This window comes from Anabas testudineus, chromosome 18 (genome assembly GCF_900324465.2).
Source record: "Anabas testudineus chromosome 18, fAnaTes1.2, whole genome shotgun sequence".
NCBI lineage: Eukaryota > Metazoa > Chordata > Actinopteri > Anabantiformes > Anabantidae > Anabas > Anabas testudineus.
Window position 1 is genome coordinate 23,608,597 of NC_046627.1, and position 12,538 is coordinate 23,621,134.

Sequence of the window (12,538 nt, forward strand, 5' to 3'; positions counted from 1 at the left end):
ACATTTCAGTCCTTTAATTCATAGCCTACCGTGGCAGTTTGTTCCTCTAGACCACCGTCTAGGTCCACGTGCTGCTGCATGCCCACATAAAGCACTTCACCATTCCTGTGGGTTTTTTTGATTGTGGAGCACGCTCACGTGTTAATATCCCTCTTTAAGGAAAGAAAAACATAGTCGGGTTTTCCGCCCCAACTTGTTCACATCTCATGTAAACACACTGGTCAAATCCGTAACACAAAGACGAGGCTTCGCTCGACTTTTTTCTTTCTTTCTTTCTTTCTTTTTTCTTTTTTTTTTGCAAGACTTTCCCAAATTAAAACTCCTGCATCAAGCAGACGGCAGAGTGTAATTGTAGATGTTGATGAAAGGAGAGAAAGGATGATATAGACGTAAAGTCACAAGCAAGCGTCTGGCCTGCGTAAGCGTAACCAAAAGTGTAAACAGAAGCAAGTCTAGGCAGGTGGAAATCCTTTGTAAAGGCTTTTTTAAGCCCAATAGGAGAGAGTTCCAGAGTTGAGGAGCTAACACTTCAAAAGCAGGGGAACAACCAGTAAGCCCTGAACTTGGATTTCCGCTGGTGATGTAAGGCTGTAGTAGCTCTTACAGTACATGTAGGAAAGAGGCAGACCAATCAAGTTAATAACCTTGATTACATAAGAGTCTTCAACTGGACTTAATGTGATCAAAAGTGACTGTAAAGTTTTATTTATGAAAGAAATCAGAGATGGAGTTTCCACTTTTCTAATAAACATACGACTGATGCATTGATTTACATGAATGTTCATTCATATTTTCATTTTACAGCCTCTGAACTGTCATAAAGGTCATGTTTTCTCTTTAGGTCATTTTTTTTTTTTCTCCGCCATCAAAGTGACCATGTTTTCTCTCTTCTTCTATCTCTCAGGGTCGCCCGGGGGCTCTGGGTGAAGTTGGTCAGAGTGGACCTGAAGGGCCACGAGGGAAGCTGGGCCCACATGGGCCTAAAGGAGAGAAGGGCCACATTGGACTTAAAGGACCTTCTGGTCCCAAAGGAGACAAAGTGGGTTTGACAGATGCTCACATGGTTCAAATATTGTTTTTACAGTAAAACATCACCCTGACAGTAATCTGCTTCACTTCTCTTTCTACTGCACTGACATGCTTCCACCACCAGGTGTAGCTATTTACTGACATTTTAAGTTAACGTTATTCATTTGTTCATGATACAGGGGCCAATGGGAGTGCCGGGGTTTCCAGGAACTGATGGAGTGCCTGTAAGTAAAGTAGACGCACAACTACACACAATATGTAATCAAAAACACACACACAGAATGTAAACGCTACTTTCCCACTTGCCCTGAAGTAGGTTCTCATCACTGCCATCATGTGGTGATTTTACTGCTCAGTTTTATCCCTGAACATTTTTACCTCATCCTATTTTTCCATCTTGTGACCCTGGATCTCCTCAGACATAGAATCGTTGAGTATTACTTTGTCTATTTATGATTGATCAGACTGAACTGGATGGTAATGTGATTTAAACCCATCTAGCTAATAGGTTTGCTACCAAAGTCCACGTTACAATAAAAAGTAATCCTCACAGTGCCATTATGACTGTGTGTTCTTGAAGACTTCACCATTCTGGTTTCTCTTGGTAGGGTCACCCTGGTCTGGAGGGTGGCAGAGGATTACCAGGACTGGACGGTTGCAAAGGGGTCAGCGGGGATCCTGGAATGCCTGGCTTTGGGACGGGATCACCAGGACTTCCTGGATTTACTGTAAGAAATAACTTTCTGTTTCTTCGGTGCATGCATTTTGGATGTTTTCTGTTATTATATACATTTTAGAGTTAATATCACAGCTTTTGACAGACAGAGAAATAACAGTCGCCTTCTTTCCTCCAACAGGGGTCTGCTGGGCCAAAAGGTCAGAAAGGTGAAGTTCGATACATCCCACAGATTGACCTCACGGTGAGAAATTCAGATGAACTCGCATATACAGATCTTGCTTTCTTTTCCTTTAAGCCTACTGTACTGTGGCTTATGTCTTTCTTTCTTTTTAGACTCTGATATCAGATCAGATTAAAAGTGTTTTTTCAAGTGCGACATGAATAAATTTAGACAGAGCTGGTTTTACATTCATCAATCAGCAGAGCTAGTTTGTACGAAGTCTGTTAGAGTTTCATACGACTGTAAACACAGGTCAGAGTGATCTCTGTTACCATCCAAAGCACTGCATGTGAACATGTAGGATTATCAGTTCATTTGAAGGGGAAAATAGAGGCACGTGTTGTCTTGCTATCAAAGTCTGATCCTCACAGCACAGGTTTGTACGTGTGTCGTGGCTCCAAATTTAGGCGATTCCTCTTAAAGACAGAGTTAGTGATGCTCACCAGGCTGGAGAGCGTTTCTATAGAGTTTGGACTCTCCACAGGAGTGGTCGACCAACAGAGATCACTCCAACAGCAGGTGAGTGATAATCTGGGAGGTCACAAGGAACCTCCAGGTAACATGTAGGAAGTGAAAGGCCTCTCTTCCAGTGACTAATGCCAGTCAATCCACTGTTGAACAACACTAATGTGCCTGGCAGAGAAGAAGCCACTGCTCTCCAAAAAGAACATTACTGCCCATCTGCACTTTGCTGTGAAACCAGACGGTAGTTCTTTCTACCTTATCTCTGAAAAATGGTGGTGACAGTGTCATTATTTGGGCCTGCAATGCACCCCCTGGACCAGGATGGCATGTTATCAGTGATGGAGTTATCAATTGTGAGTTGTGTAAACAGATTCTACAGGAAAATGTAGCAGTAATGTAGTATCCATCCGTGAACTGATGCTCCACACACAGTGAATCATGCAGCAACACAACGACTCAAAACAAACAAATTGTTAACAAAGGAATATGTATTATACAACATTTGACTCACATTTTTAAAAAGCTTCTAATAAGATGTTGTTTGAGATGTTGAGAGCTTATTACTTCATATTCTTTAATGTTTCGTTTTCCCTTATTTAGGGCGACCGAGGTTTTCCAGGTGCGGTGGGTCCATCTGTAAGATTTTTACTATTTCTGCTCACGTCATGTTAATTATAAGATGTGTGATTCACTACACTGTACACATGTAGAAATGAAAGGAAAACTATGACCTTAAGGAAAGACTGAATGTCTTATTGCACCTTTTTGCATCCTCATATACATAACTGAAGGCTAGCAATACATTTGCCATAACTTGACTGAAATGGAGAGATAACATGGACATTCTGACCGGGTTGTGTTTTGTTTCTGCAGGGTATTATAGGTCCTGATGGTCCAATCGGTTTTCCTGGTCCAAGAGGTCCTGAAGGATACCCTGTATGTATACTAATTCATCTATTTCTCCTCTTCAGCAGTTGCTGTAATACAGTTAATATTCTAAAATACTTAGTTATCTTTCATTGTAAAAAATGAGAGCATATTCTTTCAGATTCTGTTGTTTGTCAAACTGAGTCTTATTCATTTCTCTTTAGGGCCCACCTGGTCCCCCTGGTCCCCCAGGACCAATGGTAGGTGAAATAATACAGAGTGAATTATGTTCTATTATAATAAATTAAACAGTGGTTAAACTGTCTTGTTTTTGTGCACTGTGTTAACCCCTGTTCTCTCTAGGGCACCCATAGTGATGGATATGAAGGAGAGAAAGGAGACAAGGTATGCACCATTAGCTGAAGAGGTCATGTAAACCTCTAGATGTACTGTATAGTAGTTCAGCTCAGTAAAAATCAGAAATGAGAAGTGGTCAAATCATCAAATTGTGTCTTAAACTACAATAAATGAACAGGTCCTTTGGAAAGTGTGGTGGCTGTTTGCCTGCTCAACTAGCAGAAATATCAGCCACACACACTTTTTTATCTTGAGAAATTACGCTGATGATGATGGAAAGAAACAAACTGTTGAGAGACTCAGGATAGGATATTTGTATATGTTCATAATGTCATCTCAGAATGTAGATGGAGATGGATTCAGATACCACAGCAGCATGAAATCCACAACATAACGTTTAAATTTCCAAATCCTTCAGGCCTCAGCAGGTGGGGAGTCCACAGGGACAGTAGCTCTCTGTGCCTGTCCACTGATGCATGAAAACAAGATAACTTTGTTGTGGTACACTACCAGTGAAAACATTTGGACTCACCTTCTACTTCAGTGATTTTTTTTGTGTTTTTATTATTATTAACATTGTACATTGATGCTGAAAACACTGAAATTATGGAATTATGTAGTAAACAAAACTGTCCAACTCATCCTTAACCTTCTGAATCAGGCGGTTGTGGAGGTTAGGTCATCTGATGCAGCTGATGCACTCCATCGCTCTTCTTCTTAGACTAATCGCTCTTATATAACCTAAATGTATAAGTGGAGTCAGTTTCCTGTTGGAAAACAGATGATGGTCCCACTTGAAGTTAAAACCAGATGGCATGTCGCTGTAAAATGCTGTGGGAGCCATGTGGGTTTAATGTGCCCTCAATTATTCTAATTAAGCCGCCAGCAGTGTCACCAGCAAAGCAACCCCACTGTGGACTGCTGTACTCTTCCTGTGTACAAGACAACTGATGGTCTAAAGCACATGAAGAAGGCAAAAAATATCACAGAACTCTTGACAAGACAGTAGATGAACTGAAAACCATTCCAGGCAAGTGTGCCAAAGCCAAATGTAGCTGGACATTCTCAAATATAGCACAATAATGAAATATAAAACATATTCAACACATTTTCGTTGACAAAATAATTCCATATTTGTTCTGTGATCACTGCTGTCTTCAGTATTAATGTACAATGTAGAAAATAACAAAAAGTAAGGAAAAGCACTGAAGTAGAAAGTGTGTCCAAGCTTTTGAAAGTTTATTTGGAGTACTTGGTTTATTTTAAAGTTAGATGTTGTGGATGGTATGCAGCTACAGGCTAGCTCAGTATATGTATGCATATGGATGCATTGATGTGCATGCTGCTTGAATGTGTGTTTCTAAACTGCATTGGTCAGAGATGATACTGTGCATGCTGACATTTTGGTGGTGGCTTGACAACCTGCTCTTCTTCCGTCCAACATACAATAAGTTACCCTTGTTCCTTTCCTAACCCCGCCCACCCCTGCATCCCTCCATCCTCCTCTCAGTCCTTTCTCCATCCCCTGACTGACGTACCTACTGAATTGTATGTTGCATTTGTTTCCTGTATGATAAAAAAAAAAACACATTAACCACGACTTGATTCAGTCTGATTTGTTCTTTCGTATGATCTGTGCTGCCAGCGACACTAACACAAATCAACATCAGAATGTGAACGTCAGCTTTGAAGTTGACCCTAAAATCTGGTTTGTGACTTGTGCAGCGGCATCACAACCTTGGTTTCCTCACTGCTGAATGAGAGCTCAGAGATTTATTTGACAAGTTGAAAAAAAAAATTTGACTGATACAAAAACCCTAAATAAATCAAGACAGTAAATAAATGGGCATTGTTATTCAAGTGTCTGAGCTGTCACTCTGGAGGATGATCTGTGGACTGTAACTGGTTGCTGGAATCACTGGCTCCTATTCCCCACGTTGCACTACACTTCCCTCACCTGATCCCATTTGGCCCTGTAGTGAACTCTGGGATTTGTATTTCACTCCTTCACTCCTCACTCCTCCATCTACACACCCATCTCATCTGTGCAATCACACACAAGTGCTAACAGTCCTTGCTAATCCTCCTCATGCGCTGAACCCACGCTGAACTCAGACAGATGCAGGGTTGTAGTGAATGTGGAAGAGGTTGGATTCACTGTTAACCTGTTGAAATACGTTTTTGGAGGTAGAGGTAGGGTAGGCGTAGGTGTGGGTAGGGTTCAATTAAAACTGTGCAAAAACAGATTTCCCCTTCTATTTATTTTAATCTTTTAAAACCTGATTCAAAGTATTCCTCATCTTTCTATCTTCATTTCACTCCTCACTTCTCACATTTCTCATTTTTACACTCTTTTACTGTTCTCTTCTTGTTTTTGAGTTGGTTCTTCAGTTTTCTCTTCTGCGTCTCATCTTTCCGTGACCTTGGTTCATTTATTAACCTCGTAGGCAGCCAAAGCCAAATGATGAAGAATCTTATGTACAGTCCACTTACTCACTTACCTCAGAGCTTTTAACCACATCACATAGAGATGTAGTAAAACTCTGGTGAAAGTGAATAATTTGCTGGGATTGACTTTTTGTTTTTCTTCCACCTTTTGCTATTTTTTTTTTTTGTCTTTTCCAATTCCTCCCTCTTTTAATTTTCTCTCCTACCCTCACAACTACCTCCACCCCTCTCTCTGTCTGCCCATCCTGATTGGCTAATGGTGTAACGTGTGTATTTCGGACTCCAGGGCGACGTGGGTCTTCCAGGACCCAGTGGGGTCGATGGGTCGCTAAGTGGCGCAGAAACTCTCACTATCTACAAAGGAGATAAGGTAACACAGCAAAGGAAGGAAAGGAGCAGAGGTTATAGCACTTCCACACACACAACGCACTCACATGGCTGTGGTGGGGTTTAATAGCAAAAGTGTTAAACAAAAGAAAGACGCCCAACAACACAGCGGGTAGAAGGCTGCTGTTTGAAACTAAAGCTTAAAAGAGGAAGAGGAGCAGTGATTGCAGCAAAGTTTACCGCCACAGAGAGGAAGACGTGTCGGCTTTGGAAAGTGTGGCGTTGAAGGAGGAGGTGGTTTGGAGAGAGGTGGAGAAGTTGGTCTTGACTTTAAAAACTAGCCAGGGAGGATTAATCCTGCAGTCACTGAAGGCAGAACCAGTCCCACCTAATGAATTACCATTTTCAACACCACAATGAAACATTTACCTTTGGACTTATGGATGATTAAAGTACGTCTTTATTCTTACATAAAAACAATTAAAAATGCACAGGCAAACATGGTTCAACACAGATACGTTTCTTTTGAATTCAGTCCTGATCCAAAAGCTTCCAGTGATACTGAAAGTGAGATGCTGACATAGAAACAGAAGCTTAAAATAGTAGAAGTAATAAACAGGATTTAGTTATTGATGCTCAAAGTGATGCTAATATGGTGTAGCTTACTGTAACAACATGCAATGCCAATTTCAGATTATGTTCTGTATATGAAGTTAAAATGTGTAAAAAGTGTGTTTAGGTTTGTTTATAGAGGGAAATTGACTCGATAACTTGATTGACTTAACTTGATTTTTTAAAATTTGGCCTTCTCATTACTTGACATTAGAAAAACTCAGACAAAGAAGGAAGCGCGGATCAGACTGTTGAGCCTAAAGGTTCATTCTTGACCTTTGAAAATGTCTTAACTCTTCTCATGTTCTGCTTCAGTAGATGAAGTTTCTCAAGTGCAGCTGAAGGTTTTGCAGCAAACAGTTCTGATCTGGTTCCTTGTTTGCTAAACCTGTGGATATTTTCAGCGCTTCCCATTGTAGTAAAACTATGAGCTCATTTGTGTCTTCAGTGATTGTTGAACTCTAATAAGCTTAGCAATTCGAACCAGAAAGACCAGCCTCTCACTATCACCCCAAAAAAGCTCCTCACTCTCCGTTCTACAGCCCACACTGAGTCCATCCTCCAGTCAGCAGTCCCCTTCTGTCTGTTCCTCATCGCCCCAAAACTCCCTGTGCCACGTTCACCCCGTATCCACTCAGTATCAAGAGCTCTCTTTTCCTTGGTTATGGCATCCAGGGCGACGTGGGCTTGCCCGGTGACCCTGGCCAGCCAATGATCAATGGCGTTGTGGAGTTTGTGGGTTTTACCAAAGGAGACAAAGGAATACAGGTTGGTTGGAAAATGCAGTTCCTCTCATAGACGACACTTCAAATACCAGGCAGGATGTCAAGGGCGGTACATAACTTTAAGAATTGGTTTATACTCTGCTCATCCCGTTAATCAGCTCAAACAGAAAGAAGGAAATTTGTGTTAAATCAACGGTATCTACAGATTTATAGGTCTCTGAAGTAAATTATGAATATGTAAAGTACACACTAGTGAAATGTGCTGTAGGATTGGACAGAGTGGAGAGTGTGAGCGTTAAAAAAAAAGCACCCTTGATGCTTGCACCATCGAACCAGAAATAATGGGGATAATCCACCATGTCCCAAACCCAACACGATGCGTCCTCACTGGGGCTTGAACAGCACTGATGCTGTTGGGCCGCCCTTCATGGATAAATTCAGCTTGTTCGCTTGTCCCAGATTCGGGTTATACGTATACGTAACCAGCGTTACGTTAAAACTAAATAGTGGCGGGACAGTTTTTATTGTAAGATTATAAATAAAAGGTAAGTTTTAATATGAAAACATAAAACGAGAAAATTAAGAAATCAAGTGAAATTACAATACGGCTCATTGCAAAATGAGACATTTGTCAAGTTCTGCTTTGTTCTGTCTCCTTCTCAAAGGGTGAACCAGGCCCAAAGGGAGTCAGAGGATTCACTGGCTACCCTGGCTTGCCTGTAAGTTTTTTGTTTTCTACATAAACTACTTCACTACGTTCAGTAAGACAGGAAGAAAAGGAAGTCTTGATGATACTTTGTTGGAGCAATCGAGAGACGTTGTGGTTTAAGAAACATTTTTCTTCTCTTATTTACAGGGGCCTTTTGGCTATCAGGGTGAAACTGGAGAAAAGGGCATTCCTGGATACCCCGGGGCAAGAGTAAGAGCTAAAGGCTGACTTTATTCTTGTGCTTTCATAAAATGTCGAGACACGAGAACAAAAATGATTTTCCAAAATTCTGCTCATTTGTTTTTTAAACGTCTTCCACAGTGAAATTTGCTTTTTAACAGTGTTTATTGGTGATTAAATACATCTGTCATCTTTCCCTTTTCTCTTCCTCTGTGGTGGATTCTTTCTGCAATTCCACCAAAAAGGGTCCTCCTGGTTTTAACGGACCTCCTGGTGCTCCAGGAGAAACGGTAGGCTTTGTAGTACTGGAACTATATACTACTGTATATGGGCTGCTACTGTACTGGACTTTATGTTGCACCATATCCAGAGAAAATACGTATTTCTTTTCTGTGTCCATTTAAATCATATAACAGATGCAAGCCCTATAAACGTTAGATTACAACTACAACAACAATAAATACACACTACTCTATATTTCTTACCTGGTTACACAGGTGTCAAATTATAATCTAGAATAGATTCAGAAACTAGATGGATGAGAAGACTTCATCCCCCATTTCTTCATGTCATTATATTTTATACTGACACGCTTGTACTTATTACATCATATATACTTCTAATATGTGCCCAGTAATTCCAGATTCCCTGTAGTGCAGCAAAACGGTATATGTTGTACCAGTGGTTTGTACAGTAAATTTAAGTTTTTTCCTAACACAGGGGCAGAAAGGTAATGTGGGTTTCCCCGGGCAACCAGGATACATAGGACGCAAGGTAAAGGGAGTGTGTGATTGTGTCTTTATGTAAATTGTCTATTTTTCTAATCTTGAATCTTGAATTTTAGGGCAGTAGTAAATCCCCAAATCTGACTTTTTACTATATACTACTCCATAGTTCCTCTCTATCTGATATCCCTTTATTAGGAAACACACTAGAACCATTGGCTAATTATAAATCTTTGGCTGGTGTCCATCCTATGTCCTGATTCTAGGAGGGAATCTCATAAACTTTGGTGCAATACCCACGTTTCACCAGCAGGTGGTACCAGCTTTAGTTACCCACTAAGGAGCAGAGATTGATTCTCTGATTGAGTCTGAAATATTAGTTCCCCTTGTTTCCTGTTTAAGTTGTTGTAAGTTAAAGTATTGTTATGTCATCAGACTGCTGCCAGCAGCCTCTATACAGTATCTATTGTTGAGAGCGGTATGTTTCCCAAATGTCAAAGTAATGTATATTATTTTAGCTCTGCATGAGTTTGTCACACCAGAGGACAGATTAAAACTCTGTTGTTCTGTGTGTGTGTGTGTGTGTGTGTGTGTGTATTAGGGAGACCAAGGAGACCCTGGACTCCCAGGCCCTGCTTCAGTTGTTAATGTAATTGGTCCTCAAGGTAAGACACCAATGCTTACATTTATCTTTAAACTAACTGCCTAATCTGTGACTGTGTCCAGGCCAAGACCCAGGTGGCCAGACCTGCCCATTCAGGAATTTGGCCCTCTGGTTGTTATTTTTTACTAACATTAACAAGTAGAGCCACGTGCCCAGACTCAGCCATTATTAACAGTTCTATACTTTCTAGTGTAATGGGGAAGAGCATTAATGTTACTGTCAGGCCAGAAAGTGCCAGACAGTACAGACATGGCTCTTTATTGAGCCGTGCCCATGAAAAGAAGACGCCACATACGTTCAATATGTGTCCACTTCTTCTGTTCTTTTCTATGCTTGGCTGCAGGACCACCAGGCGACCTAGGTCTCAGTGGCCTCCCTGGAACTCCAGGTGAACAGGGATTTTTAGGGTTTCCAGGACCACCGGGCCTTCCAGGAACACTAACTGGTGAGGAACTTAAAACATGTTTTGTAAACTACTCATCTACTCTACTACTGAAAAAATGACATCACATTACTCAGTACTCAGCTGCAACAATAATGTGTTACATTACTCATTATTTGACTTTGGGCTAACAGCTTATACCAACACCCATGCGTCTTCTTTTGTGTAAAGACGTTAAGAGTGAAGATGTAGAAATACAGCACTTTAAGAAGTGTAGAGCTACTTATCCAGATGTATTTAACTTAGCTTCAGTACAAAAGTCTTCAGAGGTCCCAACTCCAACTGTATTAATAGGGACTCCTGAATGTACACATCCTGTACTTGTGGCTAAAATCTTCCACATCTGCTGCAAAAATTCACTCCAAAGGCATGAGTTGGTCAAAGGTTGATTTTTTTGCAATGAAATATTAATTTAATATATCTGTCAATTTTCTCTTCTGTCCCAAAGGTGGACGTCCAGGTAGTCCTGGTTTCCCTGGTGTGCCAGGGCCAAAGGGTGAGAAAGGCAACATGGGCATACCAAGCTATGGCAATGAAGGAATCCCAGGCTCCCCTGGATTCCCTGGACCCGTCGGCCCTCCAGGACCTCCAGGCCCTAGCAGTATGTTCACACAAAACTGACTAAAACCTTCTGCTTCTTCACAGACTTTGAAGACTGTTGTGATAAACATTGGTTTGGCTTCTTGAAGAGATAAGAACTGGGCTAATGAAGCAAACAAAGGACGTTTAAGTGCAATAAATAAAACATGAAGATTCTTCTTTAGATGTATTATGAATTTTAACAGTTTACATAGTTTCAGTTTCTTTGTTCTGGGTACAGCAAATTCTTTGTATGAAAGGCTGATAAAAGTTAAATATTATTTTGTTTGTACATATAATCAATATCTACATATGCAATCACTGTGGCACTGAGCTGTGGTTGGCACAAAATGATTTAGTAAATCGAAAGCTTGTTCATCTGTAAGAGCACAAGACAAGACAGAAGCGTTAGAACATAATGGCTGACTGACTTTACTGTCCTCCAAGGGCTGACTGATCCCTGCGTCGACTATCCTCCCCCAGGTCAGTTAAAGACCGATATCCTAAAGGCAGTCGTATTGCTATGGTTGCCATGGTAATATTGAGCCCCCCAAAAAACTAAATTCATAACAACAAACCTTCAGCTGCCAAAGTGCTTTTTTTTTTCCCACGTTGTACTCGGTGCAGGGTGTGGTGGTAAGTACAGCTGAGGAGAGGCTCCCAGCTTCAGACTTGGATGAGAGGTTCTCTCCCCTCCAAGCTGCTTTTCCTGTCTTTGGGCGCAAGGTGTCGCCAGCTGTGAACAAAATTCACTGATTTTACATGGACGCTAAAGCTTGGCAGCAGTTTGCAACAGATGTTTTTATTTTATCTTTTTATTTTTTTATTTGATTTCCAGGGATTGAAACTAATTAAGTACATTCACATAAGTACTGTACTTAAGTACAAATGTGAGGTTCTTATACATACTCCACTACAATTCAGAGGGATATACTGTACTTTTGATGTTTCTATTTATAGTTACTTTGCAGACACAGATTTTTAAGACAACTATTTTCATTGCTACTAACCAAACCGTATATTTTTTTAACAGAGAACATGAACATGAAATAAGCTTTACATGAATGTTTTCTGCAGAAACCTGTGGAACAAATCTGCACAACACAGGGAAATGCACAGTCATCCTCTTACTTAAAATACATTTTAGCATGTACCTCATACTTCACCTTGAGTAAAGAATTTGTTCTCCTAATTGTAGTGGAGTACTTTTTCAGACAAGTACTTACACTGAAGTACTTTTGTGTACTTTTATTTTGTTGGCACAAGCACATTAAATGAAAATAAGGAAAAAAAGCACAAATAGACACAAACAGAAAGAAAATAAAACAACAACAATCCGATTAAATTTCTTGCAGATTGACAATAAGACAGAGGTGATGTTACATTTCATCAGACGAACAGTTTCTTTTCCTTTGTTTGTGTAGGTGCCAAACTGCAAAACACTATGCATGCTGCTTAGGCCAGTAGCTCAACGCCAGTATAGTCGATGTAAAATCACTGAATTTATGCT

At 40.5% G+C, this 12,538-nt stretch overlaps 1 protein-coding gene across 4 annotated transcripts in view; it reads left to right on the forward strand.

The window, feature by feature from the left end:
- col4a6 (collagen, type IV, alpha 6) overlaps positions 1-12,538 on the forward strand; it is an 86,629-nt gene that overhangs the window by 58,856 nt on the left and 15,235 nt on the right. For 2 of the 4 annotated variants that reach the window (XM_026352474.1, XM_026352477.1), the window contains exons 5-21: positions 905-1,039; positions 1,209-1,253; positions 1,638-1,757; positions 1,887-1,949; positions 2,994-3,029; positions 3,267-3,329; positions 3,485-3,520; positions 3,624-3,665; positions 7,680-7,772; positions 8,395-8,448; positions 8,586-8,648; positions 8,864-8,908; positions 9,339-9,392; positions 9,945-10,008; positions 10,351-10,452; positions 10,898-11,050; positions 11,476-11,511. In XM_026352474.1, the coding sequence (XP_026208259.1) occupies positions 905-1,039; positions 1,209-1,253; positions 1,638-1,757; positions 1,887-1,949; positions 2,994-3,029; positions 3,267-3,329; positions 3,485-3,520; positions 3,624-3,665; positions 7,680-7,772; positions 8,395-8,448; positions 8,586-8,648; positions 8,864-8,908; positions 9,339-9,392; positions 9,945-10,008; positions 10,351-10,452; positions 10,898-11,050; positions 11,476-11,511 (1,204 nt within the window). Of the gene's footprint in view, positions 1-904; positions 1,040-1,208; positions 1,254-1,637; positions 1,758-1,886; positions 1,950-2,993; positions 3,030-3,266; positions 3,330-3,484; positions 3,521-3,623; positions 3,666-6,351; positions 6,436-7,679; positions 7,773-8,394; positions 8,449-8,585; positions 8,649-8,863; positions 8,909-9,338; positions 9,393-9,944; positions 10,009-10,350; positions 10,453-10,897; positions 11,051-11,475; positions 11,512-12,538 lie in introns of all 4 variants that reach the window. The other 2 variants (XM_026352476.1, XM_026352478.1) reach the window with 2 other exon arrangements.